Genomic DNA, 18,882 nt, shown 5'->3' with positions numbered 1-18,882 from the left:
TTTGATCCTTGGTTATGTTCTCCTGTATGCTGACAGGACGCTGCCTTTATTTTGGATTTTATACGTAGCCCTCGCTCCTCGTACATCTATCACCCTCAGGTCAGTAATGAGGTCCCTGGGCACCGCTGAAGCTGTGTGTTTTGGTGTGTGTGTGTGTGTGTGTGTGTGTTTTGGTGTGTGTGTGTTTGTGTGTGTGTTAGTTCACATCGCTGTAGCTCCCCTAGTTCACTCTGCGTCACTGCATGAGCATGGTGTGCAGAATGTGGGAGTCACATGATGTTTGACTTGCAGTGCTCCGGCAATTAGATTCCAGTTTTACGGTGACTGAGTTTGGACATTGTGCCCAGTAGTGTAGTGTCTGCTGATACTGTAGGTAGTGATACTGTCAACCCTCACACCGGGATCACATTTAATCCAGAGTTCCTTTGTGGTTCTAGCTGTTGGCACCTCCCCACAGCTCAAACAATCAACATTTAACATATTCAGTGAGGTTAGTGGTTTTACAAATTTATTGCACAAAAATGTTAACAGTGTGAAAAGTTGCAGCAAGCTGGCAAAAAAGTGTGGCAAAATCAAGGTCTGTATTTGCAGAGAAAAACTTGAATTCTTTATATATCCACATGTCCTATATCTTAATCAGACCTTCTTAAGCCAATAGGATAGAGGAGGCATCTTTGCTGCTATCCTAGGCTGTTTCTAGGTGGCCACCTAAGGCACAACTAAGAAAGTTTTGTAATTAATTTTACCCTCTGGTCTCATTCTGAAGTGTTACAGCGACGTCCCTCCTACATTTAATTGTTTACTAAACCCACTCCTCACTGATCCTGAAAGAAGGTTGAAGGCAAACTACAGTAAGAGGAACACTGATGAAGGCTGAAAGCTGCTTATTTTGTGAACACATGGTTCATTTACACACACATGCTGCAATAAAACATATGCAGGGACATGAATAACCAGGCTGAACACTTTCCATGCAAACATCATATCCTGCATATGATCAAAACCAGAATAACACTCATAACCAGGGTGGCTGCTGCACGTTTGTGTGCAGGTGGGCCCTCAGCTGGAATCACATAGCATTCAGTGAAACAAAAGACATGCTAATCTAATAAAAGTCGGAATGATCCTCATCTTGAAATTATGATGTGGCAAGATGATCTATGGGATCAAGCTAGGTCCAGTTTTTGATTGATAAAGTTTCCCACTGGAATGATGGCTGTTAAATACTTGTGCCCACTTACGTTCTGTTAAAACAGTGACCACACTGCATTATGAAGAAGTGAACTGCAGAATATAAATATGCTGCAGCAGATCGAGTTAATGATAGGAGTCAGAAATGAGAACAGAGATGCTAAAGTTGAAGACAGTCTGTTTAAATCCCCTCCAGAAAGTCACATAGGCTACTGTGTCTCACCTCAGCACAGAGATGATAGAGATTGTCAAAGATGTAGAGGAATCAATGACAGTCCTGCACAGATGCCTGGATATTGTTAGAATCATACAAGGATAGGAATAGCCATGTTTCTTATGTTCCAAATTATATAATGAATATGAGTCTGATCAGTTAAAAATGACCAGAAACGTCCCTGCTGCCATCCATCTGTTCAGTAACAGTGAGTCGCCTAAATCCTAATATCAGTGCTCTCCAATTCCAGAGAGTAATACATGAAGTGTGATCCTGGTGTAACTAGCATGTACTGACTCGTGCACTCAGATGAACTGTTGAGGCCCACTCCTGTTTCCATGCATGACATCAGGACTGAGTTGGTAAAAGGTCTGTTGGCCCAAATAAAAAAAAAAAAATTCTCACTTCCCTCCAGTGTCATCTATCCAGACAGGTGTCTGTGTGTCCAGGTTTTTACATATCTGTCTCTGAGGTTTCTTCCTCCACTATACAATGGAGGTGAATGGGTTTTGTTTGTGGAGTTCACAGTATTTAAAAATGACAATCCACTAGCAACTTGTCTTTCCAGAAGCAGTGTCTCCTTTACAGGATGCACTGTGGCATGTCATGTCTTAATGCTGCGTGCATTGTTCCATTCTCCTCCACTGTATTGGATACAAAAAAAACCATCTTCATGGCTGGATACCACTGGATGTTAGTGAGATAGAATTTTTTTTTTTGTAATCTGTGGAAACCCTGAGACTATACTGACAGAAACAGCTCATTTAGTGAAGTACGTTTGGCTGTGTAGTTACCTGCTGAAGCCAGCGAGGCTGCAGATAAAGGAGTCCAGCCAGCAGGGACAGGAGCAGCAGCAGCAGCAGCAGCAGCAGCAGCAGCACAGCAGCCTGCAGGAGAGACTACAGCCAGCAGCACCACAGATACCAGGTAACCTCTGACTTAATGTGCTGCTGCACAGCTGCAGCAAAATACATCTAGCACATAAAAATGATTAGTAAAGCATTATAATATTTGAATGCTTACAACATGGATAGCCTCAGGTAAGAAGTATCTTAGATGTTTTGGTTTTATGACATTAAATGTTTAAAATTGACTATTAAATACACTGAAAGTGAAAACTTATTTTGTCTAATTATGATTAAGTTCTGTCTTAATGTTTGTTTATGAGTTTTTTGTGTAGCCCAGTGAGAATTGCTAATAGCTTGATTCATGATAATCTGCCTAAACAGTAAAAAGTGGTTTAGAACTGATCAGTGGTCTGTTCACAGTGGGCAGTCTGCAGCAGGAGCCCTTTCTCTCTCCTCTTCCTCAACACTGTTAGAGATCCTGGAGGCCATCAAACACCCCACGTAAGATTTGCTGTTGTCTGTTTTGGGTCTTGATATGTTGGAAGTCAGCTGCAGCGGGTCAGAAACAATCGACACATCCTCTCAGCTGTTCTCGTTTTGTTTTTTTAAAGTAAAAACATATATCATTATGTCTGTGCTCTATGGTTTTACAGGACAGGTGTACAGCTGCTCCCAGAGCAGAAAGGCCTACCACTCAACTGCTTTATTAGCGCAGAGGTTGTTCATTGGCTGGTCAACAATGTGGAGGGTGTGGCCACACAAGGGATGGCTGTGGATATCATGCAGGTACGAGTTGTATGTCCCAACTTTCCTTTAACCTGATGAAAAATATAATTTGATCATGGAATGCCATCAGGAAGAATCCATAAAGAATTTCAGTTAATTACTTTTAATTAACTTGGCAGGCAACCAGCAGAGACTCCAGAAAGTCTCCGGTCCTGGCCAAAGAATAGTCCAGCACATAACCCCCATAGAACCACAACTTTTACAGGCCATAGTTTATACACTTAGCTTTGTGTTTGTACGAATCAAACGAGAGGTAATGTTTTGATTAGTGATCTTTAGAGCTGCTGGTGCTGGTAGGCAGACCTTCACTGTTTCTGTTTGCTTTGTGTAGAAAATGCTGGATGAAGGTTTGGTGGCCCACGCTTCTGGAGATGCCATGCGCACCTTTGTCTACGGATTCTACTTCTACAGGATAGTAGGAGAGAAGGATGGTGAATGGATTTAAAATGCATTCTATTCGGATCACTGCTTTTATCTCAGTGTACAACACAGAATATTCTGCTTTGCAGGTGCTCGTACAGTATATGCTATATGTACGTATCTGTCAGGTAACTAGAAAAAAATGTAATTTTCCTCATGTAGTGGTCTCTACATTGTGTTGTCATGGCATTCCTCGCTGTCTCGTCCCCTGCAGGCCCAACATCCCAGCCCCCACCCACGGCAGCTGGGGGCTGGTCTGCTGCAGCCCTGGAGGACTTCGCACTGTTCCAGAGGAAGTGGTTTGAGGTGGCCTTCGTGCTAGAGGAGCGGCGACCCTGCGACCTCCCGGCCTTCCTCCTGCCCTGGTTGCCCAGCCGGCCAGCCTCCTACGCAAGTAGGCACAGCTCCTTCAGCCGCAGCTTTGGAGGACGCAGCCAGGCCGCCGCACTGCTAGGTACACCCAGCCCGACCCCCCCCGGCCCAGCCCACACCGCAGAGAAGCCACACATGTCTCCACCTCATCCAGTCTGGTGCAGATCATACACAAGTCTACTTCAGAGAATGGCCTGGGTCCAGTATTTACATGTCACACAGGGCAGAGAGGGTCATGCTCATTGTTTATTTATTTATCCATACGTTATGGCAGTACAATGTGCCCTGCCCAGTTTCCACTCTTCACATGAACCAGAAGGTACTGAGCACCCTCAAGCTTCCATACAGCATTTATTTACACCTAAGGCTCATAGTTTTCGGTTTGTAGCGATTTTCCCCATAAAATGCCTGGAATTTATAAAAGGAGCAGACCACACTGCCGGAGTGGCCGAGTGACAGTGAGGAGGCAGTAACCTAGTCTACAGCACGGGAGTGAATCAGTACTACCTTGTTACCTGGTGAGACGTAGTGGCTCTGCTGCTGATCTGTGGCAGTATAGTGCACAAGATGAGGGACAAGAAAGGAAAGGGACGGAAGAGTGTGGTGCTGAGATTGTGTTAAAGAGGAAAACATTATGGCCGCAGAGCCGTCAGTTGAACAGTGATAAGACATGCTCAGGAGGAAGCACAGGGCCAGAGAACAGTAAATTTGCCAAGAAGCGTCTTCTCATACACAGTTTGAAGCAGGAGTTCATGTAGGGTTTTCAAGTAGTTTCGTCATAAACTTTCTTAAATTCATTTTTCAGATTAGATTGGAATTATGGCTTTTAGTGCTTTTCCTCATTTAGGTCCACTCGGCTCCTGGTTCTCTGTGAATGAGGTGTTCAGCTCAGACAGAGCTCTCTAATATACTGTACATTTCTTTTTTAAATATTCAGAATAAACAAAGTGAATAATTAACAAAGATATATAAACCAAAAACAATGAGCCTTACATGTACATAACCATTCATCGCCGTCCATCATCATCATGTCTTTGCTGTGTGACAAAGAGATACTGGACTCAGCTCTCCTGACAGTGGACTGCAGATCTGCATTGAACAGCTGGTGGTGTGTTCTCCAGTGTGTAATGCATGAGTGTCTCCACCAGCTGTAGTTTTCTCCATCCGTCCACAGTGGCTCTGCCTCCGTGCGATGTGGCCACATCACTGATTGATGCGATAAAAATTTTCCACCTCCACCGTCCAATCATTGCATGCTGTGTGGTTAGTGTGTAGCTGATCCAGGAGCAGTAGATAGTTGGTGTGGTGTTTCAGTGCATGCTGTGGTGTTAGTGGCTGTGGTTCAGTAGTGCTGTGGTGTGCAAAGTCCTCACCTGTTGCTCTCCTCCTGGCTTTTCACCATAAAGCACCATCACAGCACGGAGCGTTGTGATGGTGTTGCCGCTTCGCTTGCTGCTCAAAGCTTCATTTGGCACCTTTGACTCAAGCATATTTGAAAATGTTTACAACCACTATGCAAATGAATGCTTTCTCAGTTTGCTGACTTACACAGGTTTCCTGGAATAGTCTTAATGCGATGCTGAAATCATTAGACACTCACTCATACGCAGACATTACTGCTCTTTTAACTTTGCCATGGTTACAACTGGAAGCATTCATGCCATCCGATAGCTGTAGAGAGTAATTGTCAGTGTTTTTAACAAATGTAATTCACACACTGAATGACAAAGCTGCTCATGTCTGTGGAAAGAAATGTGAATTTACATACAACCACCACTGCTACTAATAATAACTTGATTTACAATCACAAAGAAATGCACAGCTCAGAGCAGAATAAGATGTATGTCAACAAGATTAAATAGAATAAAATGAACAAATGAAAAGAGCAAATGCAATAAAAGTGACATAGTCAACAAGGAATAAATCAAATGAGGCTTTAGTGACCTAGACTGATGTGACACATCCATATTTGTTGGTTTTTCAGTCACTTGTTTAATATTTAGCACCTGTTCTGAAATTTCAGAGCTTTCAGGAGATTCTAGGGCTCAGCAATATGATTTTAAATCTCCAGAAAAACTGCTTGTCACATTCGTCATTATTGAGATGAATCTTGTATGAAAGAGCAGTTTATGAAGCAATCTAAAGTACAGTAAAACTCTACTAAACTCTAAGACTAAATTGAGTTTGTCAATCAGTGTATCGATGTATTACAAACATAAAATGATTTAGTCTATTGTTTAGTTACTATTGTAACTTAACAGCTGACAATGCCAAGAAATCTGTTTCTGACTCTGTTTCTGATGCATCTAACGTGTTGCACTTAATCTCAGCACCGCTGCTCTCACTGCTTCATCCGCCTGCCCATCATGCCGTCCCTCTCCCCTTTCTTTGCTTCCTTTGCCTCCTGTCTTCCTGTCTCTCCTCCTCCCATTCTCCCTCCGTCTGTCCTCTAGCTGCCACAGTCCCAGAGCAGAAGACGGTCACTCTGGATGTGGACGTTAACAACCGCAGCGACCGAACCGAATGGTGCAGCTGTTATTACCACGGAAACTTCTCCGTCAACGCTGCCTTTGAGATCAAGCTGCACTGGATGGCTGTCACTGCTGCAGTGCTCTTTGAGATGGTAACTAGATGACACCCCCTTTTTGTTCTAATTATCAGCAGATCACACCTAATTCTTCATATGTCAATAGACATAAAGTCAATAGATTACAGCTCAGACACAATCAAAACTTCAAATCCAACGTATTCTAACACACATCTCTCCTGTTTCCTGAACAGTTCAGCAACACTCAAATTCTTCCCATTCAAAGTTCATTCAAAAGACAAAAGGATGGAGAAACTAGTTACACAACAGTCAAAAAAATGAAGATAAAAATTACACAGATTTAAAAAAAAGTAGAGTACACCTTGAAAAATGAAACCATCCACCATTGTAGCCTAGCTCTCATAATAAAATGATACCTGCATCGATATATTCGTAATTAGGGACACGGGGCAACGTCCCGAGTCACTGGCTCCTACAGCTATGAAATAGCTGCAGGAGCCAGTGACTCGGGGCATAGCCCCGAGTCACTTATTACTATCCCGCGCGTTTCTTCTTCTTCTTCTTATTAGGGACACGGGGCAACGTCCCGAGTCACTGGCTCCTACAGCTATGAAATAGCTGCAGGAGCCAGTGACTCGGGGCGTAGCGGAGAGTACACCTTGAAAAATGAAACCATCCACCATTGTAGCCTAGCTCTCATAATAAAATGATACCTGCATCGATATATTCGTAATTAGGGACACGGGGCAACGTCCCGAGTCACTTATTACTATCCCGCGCGTTTCTTCTTCTTAGGGACACGGGGCAACGTCCCGAGTCACTTATTACTATCCCGCGCGTTTCTTCTTCTTCTTATTATTAGGGACACGGGGCACGCTCCGAGTCACTGGCTCCTACAGCTATGAAATAGCTGCAGGAGCCAGTGACTCGGGGCGGACTTATTACTATCCCGCGCGTTTCTTCTTCTTCTTCTTCTTCTTCTTCTTATTAGGGACACGGGGCAACGTCCCGAGTCACTTATTACTATCCCGCGCGTTTCTTCTTCTTCTTCTTCTTATTAGGGACACGGGGCAACGTCCCGAGTCACTGGCTCCTACAGCTATGAAATAGCTGCAGGAGCCAGTGACTCGGGGCATAGCCCCGAGTCACTTATTACTATCCCGCGCGTTTCTTCTTCTTCTTCTTCTTCTTCTTATTAGGGACACGGGGCAACGTCCCGAGTCACTTATTACTATCCCGCGCGTTTCTTCTTCTTCTTCTTCTTCTTCTTATTATTTTTCATCTTCCTCCAAGTTTTCGTCCTCAAACTCGTCCCACAGCTTTGAGAAAACCCTCGCAAATTATATATCAAAACGTGCGTATTGTTCGGGATCGGTGTGCTATTACTTTTCTCAAATTTATCGCAGTTTTTCGCGTCGTAAGACGCGAAAAACTGCGATAAATTTCCCATAAGAAATGAATGGGACGGGCGAAAAAAACAAGATTGAAATTGGAGTTTTTCAAACATCTGTAGCTCAGGCATACATTCACCGAGAGACTTCATTTCAACTTTAAAATGTAGACCCAAGTCTGGTCTATTGGTGTGTTCATCCACATTTTGATTGGTCCTATAGTTTTTGATCAGTCACTGTTCAATGACAGTGATCGTTTGGCGGGAAATTTTGAGATTATAATGGGTGTGTATTGCGCGGAATGTTCGTGCTAGAGTGCATGCTAGAGTGGCACAGAGTCTAAAAACGATCTGAAAATCTTCTCTTTTTCTCGTCGCTACGGCCACAAATTACACTCTACACGCATAATTTTGGGATCTTTTGTAGACAAACTTGTCCTCTTTCGTGTGATGTCCTCGAAAAAGCCGAGAGACTTACTGAATTTAAATAGTGAGACGTTTTGTGCAGCCAGCGCCCTCCTGTTCTCCCATTAAGTCCCATGTTAAAATTCAGAGCTGTTTTGTGAGCAAAGCAGAAATGCCTCCTGTCTTTAGATCGCCATAAAACGAAAAGTTGTTGTGTCAGGAATAAAACGAGATGATGGTCGGACTCAGGAAGTTCTCGGGAGTCCGATGATCTATAGTACACTCTGATACGAGGTACGGTTCTCTCACCAGAGGATTTAGTTCAGGAGGTTCGCCGAACCCAAATCTCACTGCATACAATACAAACTCCTGTTCTCTGAGTCGCAGAGTCTTTTTAAATCGACCATTTTGTCATTTTTCTAAAGAATATCTGGACATAAAACACACGTACATCTGGCCCAGACTTGTCCGCATCTCACAGTGTAATCGTTTTTTTGATAGCAGCTACGGTTTTGACACAATCGCAAGTTGTTCGGAAGAAACCGACAGCGAAAAAGTCGCTTTTCAGTTAACAGGTGTAACTGTCATTTACACACACACCGGTCAATAACCCACGCACACACATCTGCAGGACAACAAGCCTGAGAATGATTATCTTAACGAGCTCAGTCAAAACAAGGGCATTGTTTGAAAACAATCTCCGTCCAACAAACAGTTAAACTCAGCTTCACCAAGCGCTTTGCCAAAAAGGTTGAGACAGTAGTCACACAAACGCACACACAAGCAGGGCTAACCAACAGCTAAAAAGTGATTAAAAACAAGCACGTCAAAACTGAACAGGAACAGGTAAAAAGTGGGAGAGGTAGAGAGGTAATTATCAGCAGGTGGGGCAGAAGTTACACACGCACACAAACAAACACACACACACACACACATTCAGACACACATATACCAGACACATCTCCATGTAGGAGCTGGTTGGGCTGCTTGTGTAGTTCAAGCAGACACACACACACAAACAGACGAAGACACACACATACGCAGTCACACACAATGACAGATACATAAACATACACACACAGACAAATGCATAATGAAAACCCCATCCCCCCGCCCCCTTGTTAACGCCGTTAGCTCTATTAGCTCTGTTAGCACAGTTAGCTCTGTTAGCGTTAGAGCTGTTAGCTGTATTCGCGCTGTTAGCTCCGTTAGTGTTAGCTCTGTTAGCTCCGTTAGCATTAGCTCCATTCATGTTTATTGATTCAGTTCATTAATTCATGTTAACAGAGACATGAAGCAGAGGAGAGAAGCAGACACAGACAGCTGAGGTGATCAACAGAGACAGACAAGGAGAAAGCCACAGAAACAGACGAAGACACACACATACGCAGTCACACACAACGACAGATACATAAACACACACACACAGACAAATGCATAATGAAAACCCCATCCCCCCGCCCCCTTGTTAACGCCGCTAGCTCTATTAGCTCTGTTAGCACAGTTAGCTCTGGTTGCGTTAGCGCCGTTAGCTCTATTCGCACCGTTAGCTGTTCGCTCCATTAGTGTTAGCTCTGTTAGCTCCGTTAGCATTAGCTCCATTCATGTTTATTGATTCAGTTCATTAATTCATGTTAACAGAGACATGAAGCAGAGGAGAGAAGCAGACACAGACAGCTGAGGTGATCAACAGAGACAGACAAGGAGAAAGCCACAGAAACACAGCTGAGAGCAATTCATTAATCAGGGACTGACTGCCTCTGATATCTGCCGTTTTCTCACATTGCAGCCTTTTTCAATTGTCCGCTGCTTCGCCATAGTTTCTCCTAGAGACTTCATTCAAACTTTAAAACGTAGATAATTTTGTCGGCTCCAAATGACCCTCGGCACATTTTGATATCTCTTACGGTTTTCGAGCTATGACCATCGAAGGCCGACGTAAGACGCGAACAACTGCGATAAATTTCCCATAAGAAATGAATGGGGAAATTTCCTCAAATTTCAGCCTTTTTCAATTGTCCGCTGCTCGGCCATACTTTGTCCTAGAGACTTCATTCAAACTTTAAAACGTAGATAATTTTGTCGGCTCGAACACACCCCGTGTCCCTTTCAAAATTTCCCAGGGGGAATTTTCTAGTTATTTTTCATCTTCCTCCAAGTTTTCGTCCTCAAACTCGCCCCGCAGCTTTGAGAAAACCCTCGCAAATTATATATCAAAACGTGCGTATTGTTCGGGATCGGTGTGCTATTACTTTTCTCAAATTTATCGCAGTTTTTCGCGTCGTAAGACGCGAAAAACTGCGATAAATTTCCCATAAGAAATGAATGGGACGGGCGAAAAAAACAAGATTGAAATTGGAGTTTTTCAAACATCTGTAGCTCAGGCATACATTCACCGAGAGACTTCATTTCAACTTTAAAATGTAGACCCAAGTCTGGTCTATTGGTGTGTTCATCCACATTTTGATTGGTCCTATAGTTTTTGATCAGTCACTGTTCAATGACAGTGATCGTTTGGCGGGAAATTTTGAGATTATAATGGGTGTGTATTGCGCGGAATGTTCGTGCTAGAGTGCGTGCTAGAGTGGCACAGAGTCTAAAAACGATCTGAAAATCTTCTCTTTTTCTCGTCGCTACGGCCACAAATTACACTCTACACGCATAATTTTGGGATCAGTTTGTAGACAAACTTGTCCTCTTTCGTGTGATGTCCTCGAAAAAGCCGAGAGACTTACTGAATTTAAATAGTGAGACGTTTTGTGCAGCCAGCGCCCTCCTGTTCTCCCATTAAGTCCCATGTTAAAATTCAGAGCTGTTTTGTGAGCAAAGCAGAAATGCCTCCTGTCTTTAGATCGCCATAAAACGAAAAGTTGTTGTGTCAGGAATAAAACGAGGAGATGGTCGGACTCAGGAAGTTCTCGGGAGTCCGATGATCTATAGTACACTCTGATACGAGGTACGGTTCTCTCACCAGAGGATTTAGTTCAGGAGGTTCGCCGAACCCAAATCTCACTGCATACAATACAAACTCCTGTTCTCTGAGTCGCAGAGTCTTTTTAAGTCGACCATTTTGTCATTTTTCTAAAGAATATCTGGACATAAAACACACGTACATCTGGCCCAGACTTGTCCGCATCTCACAGTGTAATCGGTTTTTTGATAGCAGCTACGGTTTTGACACAATCGCAAGTTGTTCGGAAGAAACCGACAGCGAAAAAGCCGCTTTTCAAGGGAAGAGTTTAACAGGTGCAACTGTCATTTACACACACACCGGTCAATAACCCACGCACACACATCTGCAGGACAACAAGCCTGAGAATGATTATCTTAACGAGCTCAGTCAAAACAAGGGCATTGTTTGAAAACAATCTCCATCCAACACACAGTTAAACTCAGCTTCACCAAGCGCTTTGCCAAAAAGGTTGAGACAGTAGTCACACAAACACACACACAAGCAGGGCTAACCAACAGCTAAAAAGTGATTAAAAACAAGCACGTCAAAACTGAACAGGAACAGGTAAAAAGTGGGAGAGGTAGAGAGGTAATTATCAGCAGGTGGGGCAGAAGTTACACACGCACACAAACAAACACACACACACACACATTCAGACACACATATACCAGACACATCTCCATGTAGGAGCTGGTTGGGCTGCTTGTGTAGTTCAAGCAGACACACACACACAAACAGACGAAGACACACACATACGCAGTCACACACAATGACAGATACATAAACACACACACACAGACAAATGCATAATGAAAACCCCATCCCCCCGCCCCCTTGTTAACGCCGTTATTAGCTCTGTTAGCACAGTTAGCTCTGTTAGCGTTAGCGCCGTTAGCTCTATTCGCACCGCTAGCTGTTAGCTCCGTTAGTGTTAGCTCTGTTAGCTCCGTCAGCATTAGCTCCATTCATGTTTATTGATTCAGTTCATTAATTCATGTTAACAGAGACATGAAGCAGAGGAGAGAAGCAGACACAGACAGCTGAGGTGATCAACAGAGACAGACAAGGAGAAAGCCACAGAAACACAGCTGAGAGCAATTCATTAATCAGGGACTGACTACCTCTGATATCTGCAGTTTTCTCACATTGCAGCCTTTTTCAATTGTCCGCTGCTTCGCCATAGTTTCTCCTAGAGACTTCATTCAAACTTTAAAACGTAGATAATTTTGTCGGCTCGAACACACCCCGTGTCCCTTTCAAAATTTCCCAGGGGGAATTTTCTAGTTATTTTTCATCTTCCTCCAAGTTTTTGTCCTCAAACTCGTCCCACAGCTTTGAGAAAACCCTCGCAAATTATATATCAAAACGTGCGTATTGTTCGGGATCGGTGTGCTATTACTTTTCTCAAATTTATCGCAGTTTTTCGCGTCGTAAGACGCGAAAAACTGCGATAAATTTCCCATAAGAAATGAATGGGACGGGCGAAAAAAACAAGATTGAAATTGGAGTTTTTCAAACATCTGTAGCTCAGGCATACATTCACCGAGAGACTTCATTTCAACTTTAAAATGTAGACCCAAGTCTGGTCTATTGGTGTGTTCATCCACATTTTGATTGGTCCTATAGTTTTTGATCAGTCACTGTTCAATGACAGTGATCGTTTGGAGGGAAATTTTGAGATTATAATGGGTGTGTATTGCACGGAATGTTCGTGCTAGAGTGCGTGCTAGAGTGGCACAGAGTCTAAAAACGATCTGAAAATCTTCTCTTTTTCTCGTCGCTACGGCCACAAATTACACTCTACACGCATAATTTTGGGATCAGTTTGTAGACAAACTTGTCCTCTTTCGTGTGATGTCCTCGAAAAAGCCGAGAGACTTACTGAATTTAAATAGTGAGACGTTTTGTGCAGCCAGCGCCCTCCTGTTCTCCCATTAAGTCCCATGTTAAAATTCAGAGCTGTTTTGTGAGCAAAGCAGAAATGCCTCCTGTCTTTAGATCGCCATAAAACGAAAAGTTGTTGTGTCAGGAATAAAACGAGGAGATGGTCGGACTCAGGAAGTTCTCGGGAGTCCGATGATCTATAGTACACTCTGATACGAGGTACGGTTCTCTCACCAGAGGATTTAGTTCGGGAGGTTCGCCGAACCCAAATCTCACTGCATACAATACAAACTCCTGTTCTCTGAGTCGCAGAGTCTTTTTAAGTCGACCATTTTGTCATTTTTCTAAAGAATATCTGGACATGAAACACACGTACATCTGGCCCAGACTTGTCCGCATCTCACAGTGTAATCGGTTTTTTGATAGCAGCTACGGTTTTGACACAATCGCAAGTTGTTCGGAAGAAACCGACAGCGAAAAAGCCGCTTTTCAGTTAACAGGTGTAACTGTCATTAACTGTCATTTACACACACACCGGTCAATAACCCACGCACACACATCTGCAGGACAACAAGCCTGAGAATGATTATCTTAACGAGCTCAGTCAAAACAATGGCATTGTTTGAAAACAATCTCCGTCCGAGTTAAACTCAGCTTCAGAAAGCGCTTTGCCAAAAAGGTTGAGACAGTAGTCACACAAACGCACACAAGCAGGGCTAACCAACAGCTAAAAAGTGATTAAAAACAAGCACGTCAAAACTGAACAGGAACAGGTAAACAGTGGGAGAGGTGCAGAGGTAATTATCAGCAGGTGGGGCAGAAGTTACACACGCACACAAACACACACACACACACACACACACACACACACACACACACACACACATTCAGACACACATGTACCAGACACATCTCCATGTAGGAGCTGGTTGGGCTGCTTGTGTAGTTCAAGCAGACACACACACACACACAAACAGACGAAGACACACACATACGCAGTCACACACAATGACAGATACATAAACACACACACACAGACAAATGCATAATGAAAACCCCATCCCCCCGCCCCCTTGTTAACGCCGTTCGCTCTGTTAGCTCTGTTAGCACCGTTAGCTCTGTTAGCACAGTTAGCTCTGTTAGCGTTAGCGCCGTTAGCTCTATTAGCGCAGTTAGCTGTTAGCTCCGTTAGTGTTAGCTCTGTTTGCTCCGTTAGCATTAGCTCCATTCATGTTTATTGATTCAGTTCATTAATTCATGTTAACAGAGACATGAAGCAGAGGAGAGAAGCAGACACAGACAGCTGAGGTGATCAACAGAGACAGACAAGGAGAAAGCCACAGAAACACAGCTGAGAGCAATTCATTAATCAGGGACTGACTACCTCTGATATCTGCCGTTTTCTCAAATTGCAGCCTTTTTCAATTGTCCGCTGCTTCGCCATAGTTTCTCCTAGAGACTTCATTCAAACTTTAAAACGTAGATAATTTTGTCGGCTCGAACGCACCCCGTGTCCCTTTCAAAATTTCCCAGGGGGAATTTTCTAGTTAACTCTTTAATGTTTGTTTTGTCTCTCATACATGATGCTAAAGGTTCGGTGATCAATGCAATCAGCATGTCCTCTACAGAATTAATCTTTGTCACAGCTGGAAATGGTGCAGGTTTAAAAGGTTTAGAAAATTTGGGCCTGACTCGTCAGTACTCCACTGATTTAGCATTGCACTCCTTAACTTTGTTGAACTCATGAGGGACAGTTAAAAAAATGAATGAATAATTGATGAAGCAGAAACACAGATATCATCCTTTTTATTATGTGTGTTTGTCTTCCTCATAAACCACGGGACGGTCCCAAGGCCTGTAAACAGGCCGATATGTAAAACTGGTGCAGTTCTCCTTTAGAGCACGATTCAGTTTTTTAGACGCACAGAGGAAGCTACAGAACTGATCAGAGCGGTTTGAAGCTATGTTTGAAGCCCGTTATCTAAGGAGATGATCAGTTCATCTGCTGGAAACACCCCATCAGCCTGATATCTAGCTCAACTGCAGTGAGAACTTGTGGAACGGAAAGATTGCACAATGAATGGTGCATGTGTCCCACTGTGAAGGAGAGAGAAACAAACCACCAAAGCTGCTCTCTGTAACACTTCATTCATCTGCCTCTAAGATACTTGCATGTCCCGTACTGATTAAATGTCCTTTCAGACACGCCCAACATTCCCAGTATGCAACACAGGAAACACAGATGCTTTTTAAACAAGGAAACAACACTGGAGCTGTTTCGAGGACATCTTTTTGAGATATTATCTGTTGGGCAAAAAAAAACAAGATATAGATGTTGTGACCTTTTTGTATGAGGTTCTATTTGACTTTTTCTTATTTCACATGAAATTATTCTCTGACAACTTATTAACCTTTTTGTGTAGGTTTACATATCCTTTATTTTACCAAGTGAGGTGAGGCCTGCCAAGAGGTTTATTGTTACAGCAATAAACACAAACAAAAAGTGTCACACTCGACAAATGAATAAAACCGTTCAGTGAAAATTTAGGAGCAGTCACATTGACCAGGAGTACTATTTTCTTGATCCCTCAAAACTGACTGAAAGGGGATCTTCCTGCCTAATGATGCATTTAGCTACCTGTGCAGGCTTTTCAGCCTGTCCATCACTCTGTGCATAATGCAGACGAGATGATACATGTATTTACCCCCAAAACTTTTAATGCCCTGGTGTGTGCACAGCCTGTGCATGAAAGTACATGAGTCTCATCAGCACCCTCTGGCATTTTACTGGGACGTTGTCAAGGTCTTTACAGTTCAACAAGGCTATCAGGGGCTAGAGTTCAGTAAGCACTTTAAAGCTGTCAGAAGCATTCTTTCTCTATTTGAGCTGGTCTCTGTGTCCCTGGGTCTCCATGAGCTGTAGGCCACAGGTTTCCTCAACCTGCTGCTGCTGGAGGGCCCATCAGCTGACACCACAGTGGGCCTGTTGGCATCAGGGAAGGAGAGTACGGGGGCAGATGTTAAGGTAGACTTCAGTCTCTGGAAGGCGGTCTGCTGTGCAGGTCCCGACAACCTTTAACAGATCACAGAGCAGTTGTGTAGCTGTAGAGAGCCAAGGAACCACTTGAGCTCCGATACATTTTTGTGAAGTTTCTGTTGCGGCCACTTCCTCTGCTTCCCCAGGAAGCGAATCTGCTGCTGTCTGAACTTACATTTAACTGTGTTCAGCTTGAGGCCAGCTGCGTCACTTTCAGTTCCTGCTCCAGACGTCTGTCATGGATCTCCTCGGTTTCTACAAGAACCAGGATGTCGTCCACATACATTCTGAACACAGTGCTGACATGTTGCCCTCTCTTCAGTAGACATGCTGCTTCTGGATGACTGAGCCTTTAGTCACATACATGGGAAGTGGGTATTACCTGTCTGTGTAGACAGTTTTCAGAAGTCAAAGGAAGGAGCAGATCTACAGAGAGGTCAGGTTTAACAGTGACCTGCTGTTGTTTAAGCAGTTATTATCCATCAGGTTCAAGGGTGGCACAGGAAAGCAGCCTCCTGCGGCTTCCTGCTGGTCCCAGTGCTGGAGGTTCCCTTCGCTCTGACGTCTTACCTGTACGGAGACCCACTGAGGGCCCAGCTCTTCATCCCTCTGAACATCCACTGTCTGCTGAAGAACGGCAGTGACAACCTGTTTGAAGGTAGAGGAGCCGTCTGACTGACTGCTGCGTCTGTGTGATGTGAACAGGAGCTCTGTCACATGTCTCTGTTTTTACTCATCCAACAGGCTTTGAACCGGAGACGTACTGGGACAGGATGCAGCTCTTTCAGGAGGCCATTCTGTACAGGTCGGTGTTGTGTTGTGGTTTTCCTAACTCACACTCATTTACTGGGTCATGTTTGTTGTGAAATCTTCAGGGCGTGATGGAACATTTTGAGCACAGAACAAGCAGAGAAATAATTTTTGTAGAGAAGTTATTATCACTCCAAGAGAAATCTGTTTTCTTTTGTGCCTGCTCTTACCCCCACAAGTCCTCGATTACAGCCAATGGGAAAATGAATAGCTCAATTCTGATTGGACGTCTTGTCTCCTATTCGATTGCTAGCAGCATTAGTGGTCATTAGGTAAGTATGGAGGCACTGAGGGAAAGGCAGGCACACAGCAGCCACAATTTTTGGTGAAATATCCAGTTTTGTTAGCCTTAATGAACTTTCTTTATGAAGTTTGTGCTCTGTTACAGTAGCTTGAAAACTAGATACGTTGGTAGGCAGCTCGCTAACTTCTGCTGGATAAACAGCTAGTTGTTGTCTCACATGAACTTAACTGTGACTCTATTCTTTTTTTATTCTCATTATAATAATATACTCATATTTATTTAGCCAGCTAGCATACTAATTATTGTTGGCCACAGTGTAGTATGCTTTTAAATGAGATGTAGTTCAGTCTGGTAGATTTATGTACACTGGGGTTTTTTACAGTTTTTTTTTTTTTAAGAAACTTCATTAGTGTTTATATTTCCTAAACTATGTAGCTGAAATCATAAGTCAGCCAAATGACACATTTCTTTGAGTGATAATGCTTTTTGTACATAATATGATTCATTATCTATGAAATCTGTGCTCTAAATGTCCCATCATGCACTCAGGAATGACCCGTACATTTAGGATTTCAGTGAATCACAGAGTTCTGTGTCCTGACCAAATGTGTCTTTAAATATCTGAGCTACATCATGCAAACATGTTGAAATGTGCTTCTTTTTTTACCAGATTTGGCTTCGTGCATGACAAGTTTTCTGCTTCTGCTTTTAATTTCCCCTCTGAGAACAAGCCCCAGTACATCCACGTAACAGGTTTGTCGCATCACAACACAAAGACACACAAAGTGCCTTTCTGGAAGCTCCAGAGCTTCAGTCTGATTCTCCTCTGTCAGGCACCGTGTTCCTGCAGCTGCCGTACTCCAAGAGGAAGTACTCGAGCGGACAGCAGCGCCGACGCAGAAACTCCACCACCTCCAACAGCCAGGGGCCGTTCGGCGGCGAGGAGCGGGTCGGTTACTACTGGGCCTACAACACCATGCTGACCAAGGCCTGGAGGACGGGCGTGCTGGGTGACGAGAGGCTCGCCGACCGCCTGCTCAGAGACTTCACTGACTTCTGCGCCAACAAGGACAACAGGCTGCTCAACTTCTGGGACAGCTGCCAGGAGAAAATGAACGCCAGCGCTCCCTGACAGGAGGAAGACCAAATAAACAAGGAATGTGAAAAGAAGTCTTTATTTATGCCTCGGCTCAGCTCCACGCTGCTCTGCTGCTGTTCAGGGCCAAACAGGAGACCGACCCCTCTCAGAATGAACCACTGACCTCTGCTTGATGCTACGGTCTGGATGATGAAACAGGAAATTTTAAATATTCATGCCTTAATAGCAGAAATCCTGCTCCAGTGTTGTGTTCTGTTAATTCTTTTATTATTTATAGTGTGTAAATAAACAGACACAGAATTCATTTGAAATGAGTTTTTTTAATACAAGGCAAAGTGGTCAAACAAGGACCCTCTGCCTGCCTGTGAAGCACCAGTTTAAGACTTCCACTGGTTTTCATATCACATCCACCTGACCGCCTCAGTGTTGCATCCAATAAACAACCACTTCCTGTCACGTTGGGAGTCACAGACAGCGTCGTGATGGGTTATGTCCGTTTACTCACCGAAAAACTCGGCTAATGCGTTTGGGTCAGTGCCACATATGAACAAATCAGTGTTCATATGTGGCACTGACCCAAACGCATTAGCCAGATCTAAAAATACAACTTGAATGTTGTATTTTTAGATCTGGCTAATGCGTTTGGGTCAGTGCCACATAACCTTATTTGGAGTTCCTTTG

At 43.7% G+C, this 18,882-nt stretch overlaps 1 protein-coding gene across 5 annotated transcripts in view; it reads left to right on the top strand.

Moving 5' to 3' along the window:
• Nucleotides 1–18,505, top strand: part of depdc5 (DEP domain containing 5, GATOR1 subcomplex subunit) — a 31,252-nt gene extending 12,747 nt beyond the window's left edge. For 3 of the 5 annotated variants that reach the window (XM_041948405.1, XM_041948404.1, XM_041948403.1), the window contains exons 33-43: nt 37–99; nt 2,196–2,332; nt 2,674–2,754; nt 2,907–3,039; nt 3,371–3,470; nt 3,674–3,913; nt 6,285–6,454; nt 16,535–16,706; nt 16,793–16,853; nt 17,773–17,855; nt 17,936–18,505. In XM_041948405.1, the coding sequence (XP_041804339.1) occupies nt 37–99; nt 2,196–2,332; nt 2,674–2,754; nt 2,907–3,039; nt 3,371–3,470; nt 3,674–3,913; nt 6,285–6,454; nt 16,535–16,706; nt 16,793–16,853; nt 17,773–17,855; nt 17,936–18,234 (1,539 nt within the window). In that variant the 3' untranslated portion in view covers nt 18,235–18,505. The remainder of the gene's footprint in view (nt 1–36; nt 100–2,195; nt 2,333–2,673; nt 2,755–2,906; nt 3,040–3,370; nt 3,471–3,673; nt 3,914–6,284; nt 6,455–16,534; nt 16,707–16,792; nt 16,854–17,772; nt 17,856–17,935) is intronic. The other 2 variants (XM_041948406.1, XM_041948407.1) reach the window with 2 other exon arrangements.
• Nucleotides 18,506–18,882: the final 377 nt, after the last annotated feature.

The sequence above is a fragment of the Chelmon rostratus genome, chromosome 12 (assembly GCF_017976325.1).
Source record: "Chelmon rostratus isolate fCheRos1 chromosome 12, fCheRos1.pri, whole genome shotgun sequence".
Taxonomy (NCBI): domain Eukaryota; kingdom Metazoa; phylum Chordata; class Actinopteri; order Chaetodontiformes; family Chaetodontidae; genus Chelmon; species Chelmon rostratus.
Note: the sequence above shows the minus strand (reverse complement) of the source record. Positions and strands in the feature narration are given on the sequence as shown.